The following is a 16,966-nucleotide window of genomic DNA, read 5'->3' on the forward strand; positions in this document are numbered from 1 at the left end:
CATAAGCCACCGTATCTAGCCATGTGCAGGATCTTTATCTGGAAAGACTGTCCTTACCCAGTATCATATATATAATTTAAATGTTTTTTAAGAAATCACTTAAAGTATAAATAGAAATTCAGTGTAACATCCCGGAAGAGACTTAATGAGTTCAAGAAAGCGGAAATTAACCTGAAGGTAAGCCTGTTACCTTGCTAAAATGGTTTCTGAGAACGAGAACATGAGAGGAAGGAATTTACGAAGCGCCCTATTTATATTGGCTGATTTTTGTTGTAGCAGTACCCATGAGTTTAATGGTCTTACAAAGCTGAGGGATTACAGGAGGACCAACTCACAGCCCCTGTGCTCTTAGGTTTCCCAAGACAGTCCTAACTTCCGCCTCTACTTAGAATAGAAAACAGTCATGACGTGTTTCCTTTGGCTAGCGATTCTTCCAAGCATTCAACACTCACTGACTTATTCAGTTCCCATAACAACCATATGAAGGGAGCACTATAATTGTCTGCATTTTGTGGCTGAGGAAACAAAGGCAAGGTTAAATAACTTGCTGTGCCAGATACTGATTCTATTCCCTCTCACCTCCAAATTCACCCTTTTTGCCTGCTCTGTTAAAATGGAACCAGGCCCTTTAAATATTTTCCCTTAGCCAGCTGACACAATGGTAAGCTTTGTCAGCAGAGCATGCTAGAGAGAAACTGCAGGAGAAAATGGTGCGGCTTCCCAGAGATAGTGCATTTGCTCAGCCAGCTCCAGCGCCAAGCCCTACAGGTGGCATGTGGCCAGCAACACTCAGGGCCAGTTGCTTCCCCAGCCCCCTCCCTGAGGTGGTGTTGTAGCAGTGCCTCTGAGGAGATAGCTCCCTGTGCATCCTAGAGGGCAGATCTCTGGCAAGTTCCAGAGAGACTTTTAGATTTTCAACAAGTTCCATTGGCACGCCACCATAAAACCTTCTCCATCACCTGCCGAGCCATTACGGTTCCCTCTCAGCCCAGGGCTAGGAGGGACACTCTTTCTAGGACTCCTTGTATCTGCTGTACTCACCTATATTCTTCAGGGTTATCTTTACTCCTTACTAGCCAACCTTTTGCTACTCTAATCTGCTATTAAGATTAATGATTAAATATATTAAACGTTTCCATTCAAATGACTGTATGGTTTCTCTCTGCTAGTTGGACCCAGACTGACACCCTTGCCTAAGGCCACATTCCAGGGAGCAGCAGCCAAGACTGGAAACCAGGCAGCTGGGTTCCCGAGCTTCCATGCTTGACAGTGACAGTGTTGTCAGGCCCTTGTGTGGGCAGGAGGGCACAGGTCTAATGCAGTGCGTGCTGATGTGAGGTCTCTAGTTCATACTGAAAGAAGGCAGAGAGGACATGGTGTCAGGAGAGAACCCCAGGGTGGAATTTTAAACAGTTTGCAGCAGATGGGTAAAAGAAAGGCATTTCAGAGAGGACCGTATGTATGGCAGCGGGAGGAGGGAAGGAAGGGTGACAACTTCAGGGAAGGACAGAGGTGTCACCGGGCTCCTGCTTCATCCCCAAAACCTTCGTTTCATTCCCAGTAAGAATCCTGGTAAGATCTGGAGTTTTCAGGATCCAAAATCTTGCTCTCAATGGTTTTCCCAGCTTTTCTCTTACCAGCTGTCTAGGAGGCAATGTTCCCCACTGGAGCATCTAGAAGCACAAGGACTTCCATGGTGGTCAGAAGTGGAAGAGGATGGGGAGCAGGTCAGTGGCACCTGCGGGGCCTTGGGCAGCATTTTATACCTTATGTTCTCTATCTTGCCTGTCTACTTCATAACAGAATATATAACAGGGAAATACTTGCATGTTTATAATAATTGCATTTATTTCCACTTGTATTGTAAAAACTAGCTTGTTCTTAGCTCCCCAAACACACATATTTATAAATAATGTATATTATAAACATTTGGAAGAACAGATAAGCAAAGCTGGAGCCATTAGGCTATTTCTTAACAAAACAACTTTTTTTTTTTTTTTTTTAATGGGACAGGGTGTGGAGTGTTATAGAAAACACTGAAGTTACATTAGAGCTTCCATAGAAATGGATTCTTTTCCCTAGTGAGGAATGGTGCGGGGGCAGTGGTGGCTGAGGGCCACTCTGACTGCTCCAGGTCACAAAGAGACGGGCTCCTCGTTCCGCAGCCTCGGGCATTGCACCTACTGGTTTCCAAGCCAGCCTCCAGCGTTGGGTGGTGCACAAGATCAGAAAGTTTTAAAATATACAAAATGATGACCCACATTTTGGTATTTGCATAACTGGCAGGTGTTGGGATTAGTACTTAAAAGGAGATGGATTTGGATCCCAAGAGTTTGATGTAAAATATTTCCCAGGGATCTAAGCAAACTCGCTTGTATAAGGCCTGTCTCATTGGCAGGAAACAGCAGGGGAGAAGAAATCAGAAGCAAAAACATGAAGGAGACCGTATCTAGTGGGTTACATCGAGGGGGGTTTCCCCACAGCAGATTGTTGACCAGTTTCCTCGAGGATTATTGTTTCTGTTTGGCTTGGGTAGTAATTCAGGAAGTGATGTCTTCTTTTATGGAAAAAAAAAAATCAAAAATAAAATAAGTGTTTTTCTATCATGAAGATAATGCTAAGTTTAATGGCGTGTCCGGCATGTGAAGTCCTCCCAGGTCCAGGTAGTGCGGTCGGCAGGGCAGCCTGCGGCTAGACCGCATTCCTTTGAAGGAGTTGGTCCAGTAATTGCTAGAGAAAAAGGGAAACAAAGATGTCAAGTTGAGATTCGGCATCTGTGCACCACACACATCACACCTGCTGGCAACGAGGCCATTACCTTTTTGAAGACTTCGGCACGGAGTCTGTTACTTTGTAAGATCACCCTTTTCCTTTGTTCTTCTTTCTTCTTTTTAACTTCCGGCAAGTTATTATAGATTCTGAAACAGATTCGGAAAACATTTGGGATGGTAGCTTGACAGCGTGCTCCCGCCGTGGGGCTGCATCCTGGCCTGTCGGCAGGCTCTTACATTTCAAAGGGAAGACCGCTGCTTATGGGCTAGCTCTCAACTGTAGGATACCAGGACGAAGGGCTTTCCTGACCATACCCAGAAGCTGCTGCAAGGCAGGGGATGGCACTTTGTCCAGTCCGACCAGGGGCAAAGCTGGAGAGGCCAGTTGCTTATTTAGAAGTCAATGTTTCTGTCCCTCCATTCTCTATGATAATAACTTAATCATAAAACGAAGGATTCTAAACCTACTGTTTTGTATTCTGATAGTAAACTTGTTTCCAAATACCTTCTTACCACTCAGTGTTTGCCTTCCTGTGACTTAGAAAAGGAACAAATGAATGGAAGTGGCAGGAACTGTAATACTGGAATAAACACATATGAGAGTGTGTGCTTTTACCTCTAAATCCATTGCACTTTTAACTAAGGGCCCAAGGGATCTTCCTCTGGACACTTCTTTCCTACTTTCTAACAGACACTTCATGTACTGATGCCAGCTAATATTTCACTATAATCCACGGACACAGCAGAGTCACTGTAGCCTGAGCATTTGGGCTGCTGTATGTGTGACACTAAGCTAAAACATCTTTCTCTCTCTTGTGTTTGAAAGCCAGACAAGATGTAGATGAGATGTTCCACTGTTGAAATGATAAGGACAATGTAGAAAAATGATGGTGACAGTCTTTGCTTAGGTATTGGGCACTAGGCTTGAACTGTTTGACATGAATTATTTCATTTCACCTTCACCACAGTTGGAAGAGGCATATAGTATCCCACGGTTATATAAATGAGAAACACAAGCCCCAGTAAGATCAGGAGACTAAAGTCCCTTGGCTGGCTCGTGGTGCACTGGGATTTGAACCTTGATCTGTTTGACTCTTACTACACAACACTATCACCCAACCATATGACATCAAGCTACGTGTGAGATCCTGGAAATGCTGGTGCCTGGCATGGTGTCTAGCATGCTGTAGGCATGAACATGGGTTGAATGAATGCATGAAAAAATGAACACATACTTGCCACATTCAGGAATGATTCTAGAAAGGACTAGGAGGAAAACTGTAAAGGAGTTTGTAAGAAAACGGGCATGTCTCAAAGCTCTGCAGTGGGAATTGCCTCGGATCCATATAGACTGATCTTTCTGATACTGACCCTCTCAATCACCTGGCGGAGTGGCTAATATCAGGTGTCAACTTGACTGGATTGAAGGATGCCTGGATGGCTGGCAAGTTATTGTTTCTGGGTGTGTCTCTGAGGGTGTCACAAAGGAGATTGGCATTTGGGTCGGTGGACTAGGAGAGGAAGAGCCACCCTCAATGTGGGTGGGCACCATCTGATCAGCAGCCAGCGTGGCTGGAACAAAGCGGAAGAAGGCAGGGCAACCTTGCTTGCTGGGTCTTCTGGCTTCCTTCTCCTCCTCCTGCGCCTCCTGCCCTTGGACATCAGACTCCCAGGCTCTTCGGCCTTTGGACTCTTGGACTTGCACCAGCGGCTCGTCGGGGGCTCTCAGGCCTTTGGCCACAGACTGAAGGCTACGCTGTTGGCTTCCCTGGTTTTAAGGCTTTTGGACTCAGACTGAGCACTACTGGCTTCTCTCTTCCCCAGCCTGCATATTGTGCGACTTTGCCTTGTGGTCCTGTGAGTCAATTCCCCTAATAAACTCCCTTTTATATGCATACATCCTATCAGTTCTGTCCCTCTGGGGAGCCCTGACTGATACATCTGGGAAGTCCAAACTAAAGGCTCCTCGGTCCCACTGAATCACAAACTTCCCATTCAGTATTTTCTTAAAAGAACTTCTGTGTATACAATGGACCACTCTGCAGACCGTCAAAACCAACAAGGAAAATGATCTGTTTGTCACAGAAGGGACTCACAGATACAAAATGAAAAAGCAAGCTTTTGAAAGATAATGAGTAGTATGATACCATTCACGGCTAAAAATCATTTAAGTGTACATGCACAAATAAAAGTCTACTTTAAAGCAAAGAGAAAGGCCTGACAGGATCCACAGGAGATATCACTGTTGGTGTCTGAGGGGCTGGGGCGGGGCAGGGAAAGTGGACTGGGAATGGGAAGGGGAACCGCTGGTCATGAGGGGACTTCAGCTTTATCTCCATTGTTTGCATTTTTCAAATAAAAATGTAATTAACAATATAATTAATAGCAAAGAATACAAAGAAAGGAAGGCTCCAGGTGATTCTGTGGGTGAGCCAGAGTCAGAGCCCACCCAGGGTACAATCCACAGAGCAAAGCGTAAACCCAATTGCCAAATCCACCAGAGGAGACCAGCTTGGGGAAGCCGATTACTCAAGATGCAACATCACCCAGCTCACTTGTCGTCTTCGAGCCTCAGTTTCCTCTTCAGTAAAATGATAGGGCAATACTCTCTGACTACTTATGCTGCTTTGAGATCTATTATTTTAACTGCTTAGTTTGCAAGGCTCCATAATGGTGGCTTTGGGTTTGGGGACTGGGAGGGGAGGATTTGGCTGAAAATTTTCAGTAAATTGAAAAGGGAATGGTTCTGGCATGAGGTATATGCAACTTTGTACTTCTGAAATAGCAAGTCTTAAAGCCCCGTGGCCCTTTAAAACCCCCAATTAGAATGCTACGAATCAGGTCTTTAATGGGACATCTCCCTTTTCCTCGTTTTCACTTCCTTATTTACCAAGAGGCTCCGAATAGATGATCAGAGTTACCTAATCACCATGGAAATAACATAATCACAGCAAAAGCAGAAATTGTATGCCTGAAGTGGAGAGAAAAGTATTTTTCCTATTTCAATGGTTTCTTTAAGTGTGCTATCAATTTGATTTAATTATTATAATTCCTCCCTGTGCTAGATATTTTATTATAAACTAATGACATTTTACTTGCATGAACTTGGCCAACGCTGCTGAGCTATTACATTTTGGTTAAGAGGCCAGATCTCAGAAAGAATGGCCGCCTTTGTGTGCACCGGATTGGTGAGAATTATTGGGAGTCTTGAACAGCCACCAGCCAGGCAGAGTAGGGAGGATGTCCAGGCAGCATGGCTGCCAGGTCTGCTGGAGACAGGGCACCAGGAAACCAGCTCATGGCCCCTCCGAGGCTCCACTGGCTCCCAGGTGCCATCTGCCTCCAAGTTTGGATCCTTTCCTTCAGTTCCTGCCACAGTCCAGACCCTCAGGAATAAATAGCATCTCTCCCCTTCATAAAATTGCCTTCAAAGGTGCAGTGACAAAGAGCTCCTGCCCAGAGCGACAACGGGAATGCACAGGAGTTCCAGCTCAGAGTCTGGGAATCTCTTAGAGACCAATTACGGGATCGGTTCAGAATCCAAGACCTACCACTTTCCTAAGGTTTTTCCAAGAGCAGCATTAACATTCAAAAGCACATTCCGACAACCGTACCCACTTTAACCGTTTAATCGGATTTGCAGCCAAAAAGACCTCAGACCTTAAACATGGACCCAGAAGTGGTGGTCCCATTGGAGGGCACTTGAATCCACCAGACCAGCCCGCCCCGCCACTAACTTCTTTGCACACCACACGATAACCAAGTACCTCTTAGATCGCATATGCATCTCCTTCTCTGAAATGTACCGTTCTTTGGGTTTAAACAAGTTATCTGGAAAAAAACAGAAAGAGAATTAAGTTCAGAAGGCATAGAATCTCGCATATTTCTAGAGAAACACTGTGGTGGATTTAGTACATACTCTGCTAACTGATTCTTATTCTAAGCCATATCCTGAGTCTAAGCCGGACGCAGTAGAGACTGATGCACCGTAAGTGGTCTTATTGACAATTGGCCAACAACAGGCCTGGTCTGACGATAGTTAATTAAGAGCATGAAGTACAATGTTAGCATCTAACCTACTTTATGCAGAGCAAGACCTCTGAATGCTTCCTTTAGCAATAGAGCCATGGTTTTCTGAGGAAAGTGCCAGAGTTGCAAGGTCATTCCTTTCAATAGAAAAGTCCCTACACTAGGTAGGTGAGGCCTCCAAGGACAAGGAAATCCCCCACCTATCCGTAGAGCGTTTTGCAAGAAGGAGGTTTCACTGTTGTCTACAGCCTCCATCAGAGCTGCTCAGCCTCTGCAAGGTGAAGACCACCTTGCCCCCTTCCTAAGGTCGGGAAAGGTAATGAACAACAACAAATAATCATGTGTGCTCAGTATTCTTTGATTAATAAAGTACACAGTAGCTAAAAATCACTATGAGACTGGGATTCTTTTCATTCTAAGTACATATCCCTAACCGTAATGGTGTTCACAGATGGCACACTTAAAAATCACGTGTGTTTAAAAAAAAGTGTATATCCTTTCGCAAAAGGTGAAAAGGGACTGTTGCAGTAACTCATTTCCCACGAGACACTCAGCTATGTAGATTAACAAAGGAATGTGTAAATGCTGTGGGGTGCTTGTTGTATGGGGCTATGTTTGAGCAACTGCCATGCTTCCTAAAACACCTGGGCAGTAACCCACTCATCCAGCAGAAGCAGACAGGCAACTTAGCCCTTTGCCAAGCAGCAGAGTTGGAGAGGGCTTCCCGCGATCCCCAGTGAGGCCCTGGGTGTTTCTATTCACCTCCTCTCAACCCGGGGCTGTCCCTTTGCTCATCAATCCAGTGCAGCAACCAAATATTTCTCAGGCTTGAGAACAGAAGAATTTTCTAGGAATATCTAAGAAGGTAGGATAGACCGAAGGATCCTAAGAAATTTCTTCCTCTCTGGAGAAACATCACACAAAAATGGAGTGGCTGGGCTTGTCCCTTGTCTGGTTATTCAATCATGAAAAAGAAGATGGCGGCATCGCTTAACTTCAAAGACAGGATTCAAAGGAGAAATGCAAAAAAGAAATCAGAATATTTCCTACTAAGTGGTTGTATTGACAATTGACCAACAGGGTTGACCTTGACAAATTAAACAAGGGTGCGAAGCACAATGTTAGCAACTAACTTACGTTATGGAGAGCAATGCCTTTGAATGCTTCTTCTCAGCAACAAAATCATGGTTTTCTGGGGGCAGTGCCAGGTGCAAGGTCACCCTACCCATAGAAAATCCTTACAGTAGGTGTGAGGCCTCTAAGGACAAGGAAATCTCCAGCTTTTTCTAGAGCCATTTGCAAGGAGGAGCAGTGAGAAGACAACATCACCATGGAGACTGCAGTGGTCCAGGATGCCCCCCAGTACCCAGCGGCCCCAGCTTCAGGCAGCACCAGGTCAGAGCCAAGAGCCACAGAAACACCCCAATGTCATTTTCAAGAAAGAAGGAAATGTCAGCTTCAGTCAGTCAGGCTTTTGGGCAAGCAAACATGTGACTCTTGACAGTCACTTATTCCACTTAGGGAAAAGAAACCTTGTACAAAGAATTAGACTCAAGTCCAGCTTAGCAACCCTCATGAGCTACTCAAGATTAGGGTGAGGCCAGGGCAGACGGACGGTGCCCTGAGGGGATTAAAAGCATTACAGATAGCTTTTGTAAGATTTTGATCATCTTGGTTCAACTGTTTGTGGTCTACTCTGGGAAGCGAGATTGTTTTTTTCAGTTTGTTTCTTTAGAGCACCTGATACCACAATTAAGCTTTGCTTTGATTTCCAAGAGGAAACAAAAGCAAATGTGGAGCTCTCTGACACTTCACTGTTGTGTTTTCTCAACTCTGCTCAGCCTGCTGTGCCACACAGAACTTTTGATTCTGGGCCCAGCAGCCCATGTTGGGTGCAAAACAAGCAAGACTGTGTCCAAGGGGGCCTTCCCCGCTGGTGACCTCAGCCCGCACCCCAGCGGAAGTGTTCGAAGGTTGGATGCTGCTGACTTTGAATTTTCCTAATGGTTCCCAAGCTCATCTGATAAGTAGCGGGGTCTTTCCTGGCCGGGAGGAAAGAGAGGTGAGGACGTGGTTTGAAATAGAGCAAGTGCATTGCCAACAGCTCCTAACCTCACTTTAGTGAAAGGAGCAGAACTCCCTGGAGCAGCTTTGGGTGCTCTGAGAGAGGAAATGGCTCATGGTTGCAGAAATTGTGTTCTGGGAGCCCTGACCAAGCAAGTGCTCCTCTGTTTCCCATGAAACCAATCCAAAATTCATTTCTCAGATATGTCTGTCTTCTTCCTTCTACATTTAAAGAGTAGTTGTGTTCGTAGGGGATGCACAGAAACAAAAATAACAGATGATATCCTCCCTTCATGAGATTTCATTTGTTTAGGGAGAAGCTGGACAAGTCACAAACCAGCTAATGTATCCGGCAAATGCTCTGATGCAAAAGAAATGCCACCATGTGTCAAAGGGGGACTGGGGAGGCAAGAAGGCCCCATAGGGGAGGAGATCTTTAATCCAAGACCTGAATGACCACAAGGGCAGGTGTGGGAGGATCTGGGAGAAGGGCACAGTGAGCTTCTGCAGCAGGAACTGAGAGAGAGTCATCGAGGTTGCGGTGGGAGGGAGAGTGCAGAGGCGAGAGCTGAGACCACTTTGCTTCTCCACCGAGTGATGCCTTACAACTGCCTGGGGATTTCAACAAAGATACCTGTGTGTTGGCATTAGAATCTCAGCCAAAATCTCCAGACGACTCCAACATGCCCTGCGATTGGAAAGCACCCATGCTGGGCTTTGCAAACCTATTTAGGGAGCTTTGCCAGTCTGTTACTCTTACTTTGTTCGCCTTCAGAGTAAGAGAGATGGAGAGCCACGTGGAGTTTAAAACATGAGTTCTGATGTTTACTGCTAAAAGATGACCACAGTCGCTCTTCAAAACATGAATTAGGTGGAGGACATGCAAAAATGGTAGCAGCAAGACAGGTCAGGCAATTGCAGCTGGGTGGGGAAAGATGGCTACATGCAGGGAGCCATGGGACTCTTCTGCCCTGTACAGGCAGAAACTGAGTTGAAGGGGCCAGGAGAGGTGAATCAAGGATGACTCCCAGGCTTTGGGTTTAAGCAACCCATTCATTTGACAGTTGTTAAGTTTTTATCTCCTTGGTGCTAGGTGGTAGGGACACAAAGATAAAGAGGACTAAGAGCTCAGAGCCCAGGATGAGAATGAGATAAATAAGGCCTTCAGATGCCAACAGCAAAGTCTGCACAGGGTGAGGGGAGACCTCAGGAGGGAGTGGTCAGGTCCACCAGGGAAGAGGGGCATCTGAGAAGACTCTATAATAGGAGACACTTGAGTTGGGTCATGAAGTAGACAGAGATGTTCCCCCAATAGCCTGTGGTGAGTGAGGGTGGGTGAAAGGGTGGCTGGCCCAGGGCAACACGGACCCAGCTGCAGCAAGAGATGAATCATCCGTTTCATCTCTCCTGGCCCCACAACTCAGTTTCTACTTGTGCAGGGTAGCAGAGTCCCATGGCTACCTGCACACCCCCGTCTTCCTCAACCTGCCTGTAACTGCCTTCAGGACATGTTCAGGGCGACCACAGGGGTTTCACTTCATGAGATGGAAACCTACCCTGCACGAGCTTTGTTAAAAAAAAAAAAAACAGAGAAATCCTATCTACAAAATTACTGTTAGTGGAAATTCTGCCTGTATAAAATTAAAGTGGCAGGTGAGAACACTTTTCAGCCTGCTTATGGGTATGTTAAGGCTTAAGATTTTTCTTGAAGTCTGAAGTATTCTAATTCACTGATAGGGAGGGAAGAGACTGCAGTTGTGTTTACCTCAAATGATCATTCAAATAGAGGAGGTTTTCTTCACCCAATTAAGTTCTTAAGGTAAACTGCCCATGTCTGTATCCCTGAAAAATACCTTTTCCCCCCAAAAGTCTTTTGCACCTGCCTCATTATTGGATCCAAACTGCAGCGTGTGTTGCTAATTTAATTTGGAAGGCCAGACTTCCTCAAGCCCTTGCTGGTGTCAAAGTCAGCAAACAACCAGGTACCAAGATTTGGGTGCTTCTGAGAACGACTCTAGTGAGGTCAAAGTCTAAATATCCCATTAGTCTCTACAAACACATGGTGTTTACTGTGGCACTCATATCACCAGTAACACACATGCACAGGGACAAGGGGCCTGGACATTCAGACAGTTGAAGTGTCACCAGAAGGCAGCAAAGATCACCCTGCCACCAGCATGACTGGTTGTTTGTGGGGCTCGGCTGTTTTTCCTCCATGCAGAGGTCTTATCTACAGCTCTGACTGCAATCTTCATTTTACGTACTGAACAGGTAATCTAAATGATAATCAAGTTCACACGATTTATTAGGACAATGCCCTCCAGAAGCCTGTTTTCTGAAGTCACCCTGAGCACTTTGAAGAATGTTTTAGACACTTGCTTCCACTATCTTAGAAACTCCAAAACCAAGAGATACCAGTTGGAGAGAATTCAGCAGGAGTCAACAAACCACGCTGAGTGTAGACAACAAGTCTCTGCTTCTCTGAATGTCCTATTAAAGATTGGACCTTCACAAAAGAATGGAAATGGGGTGTGTTTAAGGAAACCCCCAACATGTATTTATTCTAAGATCACTAGCCTATGGATTATGCAATTTCTTTTTTTTTTTTTGAGATGGAGTTTCGCTCTTATTACCCAGGCTGGAGTGCAATGGCGCGATCTCGGCTCACTGCAACCTCCGCCTCCTGGGTTCAGGCAATTCTCCTGCCTCAGCCTCCCGAGTAGCTGGGATTACAGGCACGTGCCACCATGCCCAGCTGATTTTTTGTATTTTGTAGTAGAGACAGGGTTTCACCATGTTGACCAGGATGGTCTTGATCTCTCGACCTCGTGATCCACCCACCTTGGCCTCCCAAAGTGCTGGGATTACAGGTGTGAGCCACCGCGCCCGGCTGGATTATGCAATTTCAAAGCCACTGGGTCTCTCCTGCTGGCTGTTGGAGCAATTCCATCATGGTTCTCAGGGTTTAAATCCATGGTTCTCAGGGTTTAAACTTGTACATCATTTCTGTTCAGCTCACCATGGTGGAACCTCTAATTTTCTTGATGTAGGCAATAGGGGAGTCGTCTATCTTGGACCAAATCACCCCTCCGGAAATTAAACAGCACAGGTTATACCATATGAAGGTGAGCTAACGACTCATAGGTGGTTTGGCTCTGAAGTGCTCTCATGATAAGATCTTACGCTGGATTCTCATTTTTGAAGCATCCTGATGTTCCTAAAATCACTTCTAGTTTTCTGTAGAATCCCAGTGAATGACAGTTTCATGTGACAGGCAGCTTGTTACAGAACCCTGGCGGTGAGTGGAAGCCTCAGAGATGCTGGTATTGATATGAAAGTGACGCCATGTGCCAATTACTATCCAGACACATGAGAGAGCCGCTGATGTAACAATTTGGATAGACAAGGCTCTCAGACCTTTCTGGAGAAGAAACATAAAATTAAATAAAAAATAAGCCCGAGGGTCTCCAGAAAAGTCAATTTCCTTTTGCATACTCAGTTTGAGAAGCAAGGTGTACAGGGCTTCCTGGTAAAGGAAAGGTGGCTCATTCTCTTGCACATAGAAATTTACCTTTGAGCTTGAGCTCAGAGTGGGGTCACCATCTTGGAGCTTCCATGGAAAGACAGGGTGCTACAGAGCTACTGGATGGATTTGATAAAGGGTCTGCACCCTTGGTGGGGAGGTGATGAAGAGAAGTCCCTCCCATGAACACTGGCAGCCACAGGCCTCCCCAGATCTTCTAAGGAGAGACCCCTGATACACTATGGCAGATGAGGCCCAGGACCAGAACTTTTTTCCCCACCTGGAGGATTCCAGACCTCCAAGTCAACTATGTCTACGAAAAACATTTTTGGAGAGAAATGGAGTCCTGATGTACTCCCTGAGCCCATGCTTTTCTATCTCTTGGACCCAGCAGCGCTGTCCTCAGTCCCCTTCTCCTCCTGACTCCCAAGGGGTCTTCTCCTATATGATTCTAGATGTGGTTTACAGCTGTCTGCCTGACCAACCCTCTCCCCAAGTGGCACATGAACTCCTAGAGGACAGGAAAGTCTCTTCTCAGCCCCTAATATTCCTGGTTTTTCCCATTTGCACTCCATTCCAATGGCCAAAAGATATCCAGTGCTTCATATTTTTATTTACCAGCTGGTTACTCCTCAAGAGATCCAGTAAGAGACAGGGTTCTCCGTAAAAGCTACAGGAACTGCTAAGGAAGGCTGGCACATATCACCTCCTAATACAGGTTGCCCATAGTGCCAAAGACCAATGGAACAACAAGATCCACCTGTGCGAATTCAGTTCCGCCAAAGGGGACAGGATCAGAGACTCTCAAACTAACCAGATTCTTACTCAAGACCAGAAACTTACAGCATGAATCCCCATGGAGGACTCCCGTCAGTTGCCCAAAACATGCATTTCCCCCGCCAGGGGAGCTCAACAGTGGCTGACAAAGTGATGCAGACTATTTTCTGCAATGAACACCCTGTTGAAGTTGAAGGCCAATCAGCTGAAAGATGGGCAGCTGCATCCAGTATCTGGGATGTAATGATTCAAATTCTTAATTACCTCACTAAACACAATAGGAAATGCAGTTTTTTTCTTTTTACAAAAAGATAATAGGAGCATTAGAAAGCTAAACATCACACTTTTATGACGTATATATCATGATTTCTTTGGCTTGACTGAGCCTCCATGACATGATAAAGTTTTCTCATGTATAAATCTAAAACCCTTGGGTCACCTTAGGCCTTTGCTCGGTGCTGTGTCCTCTGGGACAAGCTACTTGTGCTAGGATTTGGCTCCTCTGCACCCAGTAGGGGAGCAGAATCATTTTTAGAAAATTTTCTTTTTTGAGACAGGGTCTCCCTCTGTTGTCCAGGTTGGAGTGCGGTGGCACAATCATAGCTTACTGCAGCCTCAACCTTTCAGGCTCAAGTGATCCTCCTACTTCAGCCTTCCCTGAGTAGCAGGGGGTTTGTTTGTGATTTTTGTTTTGTTTTTTGTAGAAATGGGGTCTTGCTCTGTTGCCCAGGATGTCTTAAATTCCTGGCCTCAAGCTGTTCCCCCAGCTCATCCTTCCAAAATGCTGGTGTTATAGGTATGAGCCACTGTGCTTGGCCTGGACTCTTCTTTAAAGGTTCTTGGAAAGACTCATGGGAATGGTTTATATGAAAGTGCTCTACCAACCATGAAGAAGCTAATAGCAATGCCAACGACCACTATTCCCCCAGTGTTCCTCTCTGCACCAGGCACCTATCCCCCAAATTCATGATTCAATTCATCCTTATAGCACCCCACTCAAGCTAGTCTTCTCTCATCTTTACAGGGGTTTTATGGGTAGGTAAATTACCTCTAGTCTCAACGTAAGTAGACAAGAGACCTGGGAGTTACATACTGATGTAACCAGAGGGATTCTTATTCTCTGCAAAAAGATAAAAGGTTGTGGTTCTCAAAGGAGGGATTGTATTTTCACATAAATGTCCACATCTGTGTGGCTTCCAGTGACCTTCCCGTCCCTGAAGCAGCAGCATCAACATCACCTGGAACTTTGTTACAAATGCAAATACTCAGTCCCTATACCAGGTCATCGAAATCAGAAATTCTGTAGCTATGCTAGTGGTCTGTGGCTTCAGCAGCTTTCCAGGTGAGTCTGATGTCTGCCTGGGTTTGAAGACCTCTGTGACCTTGAGAGAATGTAGTAAGCGTGAGAAGGAAAAAAGCAAAGTCCCTACACAGGTTTTGAGCCTTTGAGGAAGTATTGCCAGATAAAGACTGCTCAGTTAAACTTGCATTTCAGATCCACAACAAATATTTTTTAGCATAAATATGGGACATACAATATTTGGGACACACTAACACTAAAAAGGCTTCATTATTTATATGAAATGCGGATTTAACTGGGCATTCTATATTTTCATGAGATCAATCTGGTAACCCTACTTTGAGTGTTTACAGAATCTCTCCATACCATGGCAACAAGCAGCGCCCCCGCCCCCAGTGCAGGGTCCCTGAGGCTATAGTCCTAAGCAGCTGCAGGTAAAGGCAATGCTGGGGAAGGCTAGCCTGTGTCCTTGTAATGCACTTAGTTCTCCGGCAGTTTATTGCTTCTTCCAGCTATTCTCCCAGCTAATTGGTATGGATGAGCCTTTCTCCTGAATCTTTTTTTCTGTGGTTATTTCACATTGTGACATCTGTGAAGACTTTCTAACAAGAATGCGACTGACTCCTTTTTTTCCAGAGGACTTTGTACTAGGCACCAGCATGGTGGCATTGTTACAGATGCCAGGATATACACACAGAGACAGCTCCAGGCAGGGCACATTGTTAAACAAGTTTCCAGTGAGGCAAAGCTAGCCACAGATGGAAATCTGCACCACATCCTGCTGCCCAGAGGAACCCCAGGACCCTCAGCCATTACTTCTTGAAATTGCTCAACATAAAGGATGCAGGTAATGAGGGTAAGACCACTTTGAACAGCACCAGATTTCTATAGAAAATGGAAAACTGAAACTCCATTTGGGGTTTCATTAGCAAAGCACTGTAGAATCTTAAAGTAATGTTTCCAAAGCAGACTGTCAAGAATTAGATAAAAACATTTCAAGGTCCAAAAGAAAATTTAGGAAAAACAGGATTAAACAAATTTAAGCAGGTTTTTTTTTTCTGTAGTACTTATCAGCGCTTTTAACATATACTGAGCATTGCACACTTCCAAAAGAATACAGTATATAACAAATAACATATTTCTCAAAGGAATCTGAAGGAACTCGTTTTCCTCTGGAATGCATTGTGATTAGTATTTGGCTACAGGAAACCAAGAAGAAAAATGAGACCAACTAGAGGGCATTAACAGCTATAACTAGTTCTCAGTTTTAAAAATTATTTATACCTGTTACATAGAATTTAATCTGTATGTGTGTGTGTGTATATATATATATATATATGTGAGTGTATGTGTCTTGTGTGTGTGTGTGTGTGTGTGTATGGCACACACAATCACGCCACCTATAATTTCTTAAAAGTGTGTATGTGTGCCATTTCCAACATGGCAGTGGGGGTACCAATGCCTGAGAACCTATACAACTGCTGCCTCAGACCCTGGAGTTGTGTTCCCTCCATATCTAACCATGCCCTAGACCCTGGTTTCATGGCTACTCCATTGGTACCATGCATCATATACTAGAGTCACCATCACCATGAGTGCACCTGTCAGCCAGATCCACTTCAAGAGAAATCCTCTTGGCCATGATATCCCTGGTGGTAGAAAAAGCAATCAGGAGGATCCCAGCAGCCTTTGCCACTGAAGACCCTAAGAACCCTTGCTGCTGCTATAGACACCCACTGCCTTGGCCACTGAGGACATCTGCAATGTTGGCAATTGTGAAGCTCAGCTGACACCTATGCCACTGCACCCTCATTAAAGCCAGAACTGCCACCCTCCACCCAATATTCTTGCACTTGCCTGAAAAAGATGATTTCCTCCCCATGAAACCAGTACTTAAAACCTAGAAGAGGTGACTGCTCCATCAAACGTGCAGACATCATTGGGAGGCAAAAAGAAACAGGAAAACAACAACAAGGAGGCATAATACCAACAAAATAATATGATCATTGTCCAGTAACTGACCCCAGAGAAATGGAACTCTATGCATCATCTGACAAAGAATTCAAAATAACTTCTTTAAGGAAGCTCATCCAACTATAAGAGAACACAGAAAAAAAAAATGACATCAGGAAAACAACACATGAATAAAATGAGAAGTTTAACAGAAAGATTGAAATAATTAAAAAGAACCAAATAAAAATTCCAAAACTGAATGATATAACCAATGAAATTTTAAAAGGCAATAAAAGGAATTAACAGCAAAATTAAGCAGAAGACAGAACCTGTGAATTCCAAGACTGCTTATTTTAAGATATCTGGTCAAAGAAAAAAAAAGAATGAAAATGAATGAAGACAGCTTATGGGATTTATAGAACAGCATCAAAATTGCTCGCTTTTGCATTACAGAAGTTCAAGAAGAGCTAAGCAAAATACAGGAGTAGAGGAAGCAGCAAGAAAGGCCCTGGGAACTTGCTGGATCCCCAGGCAGACCACTGCTGCCAG

At 44.9% G+C, this 16,966-nt stretch overlaps 1 protein-coding gene across 12 annotated transcripts in view; it reads right to left on the reverse strand.

The window, feature by feature from the left end:
- Positions 1 to 1,830: 1,830 nt before the first annotated feature.
- C12H10orf90 (chromosome 12 C10orf90 homolog) overlaps positions 1,831 to 16,966 on the reverse strand; it is a 268,251-nt gene continuing 253,115 nt past the window's right edge. For all 12 annotated transcript variants that reach the window (XM_078346754.1, XM_078346757.1, XM_078346756.1 and 9 more), the window contains 3 exons: positions 6,539 to 6,602; positions 2,819 to 2,918; positions 1,831 to 2,730 (listed from right to left, as the gene is read on the reverse strand). In XM_078346754.1, coding sequence (XP_078202880.1) covers positions 2,692 to 2,730; positions 2,819 to 2,918; positions 6,539 to 6,602 — 203 coding nt within the window. In that variant the 3' untranslated portion in view covers positions 1,831 to 2,691. The remainder of the gene's footprint in view (positions 2,731 to 2,818; positions 2,919 to 6,538; positions 6,603 to 16,966) is intronic.

This window comes from Callithrix jacchus, chromosome 12 (assembly GCF_049354715.1).
Source record: "Callithrix jacchus isolate 240 chromosome 12, calJac240_pri, whole genome shotgun sequence".
Taxonomy (NCBI): Eukaryota; Metazoa; Chordata; class Mammalia; order Primates; family Cebidae; genus Callithrix; species Callithrix jacchus.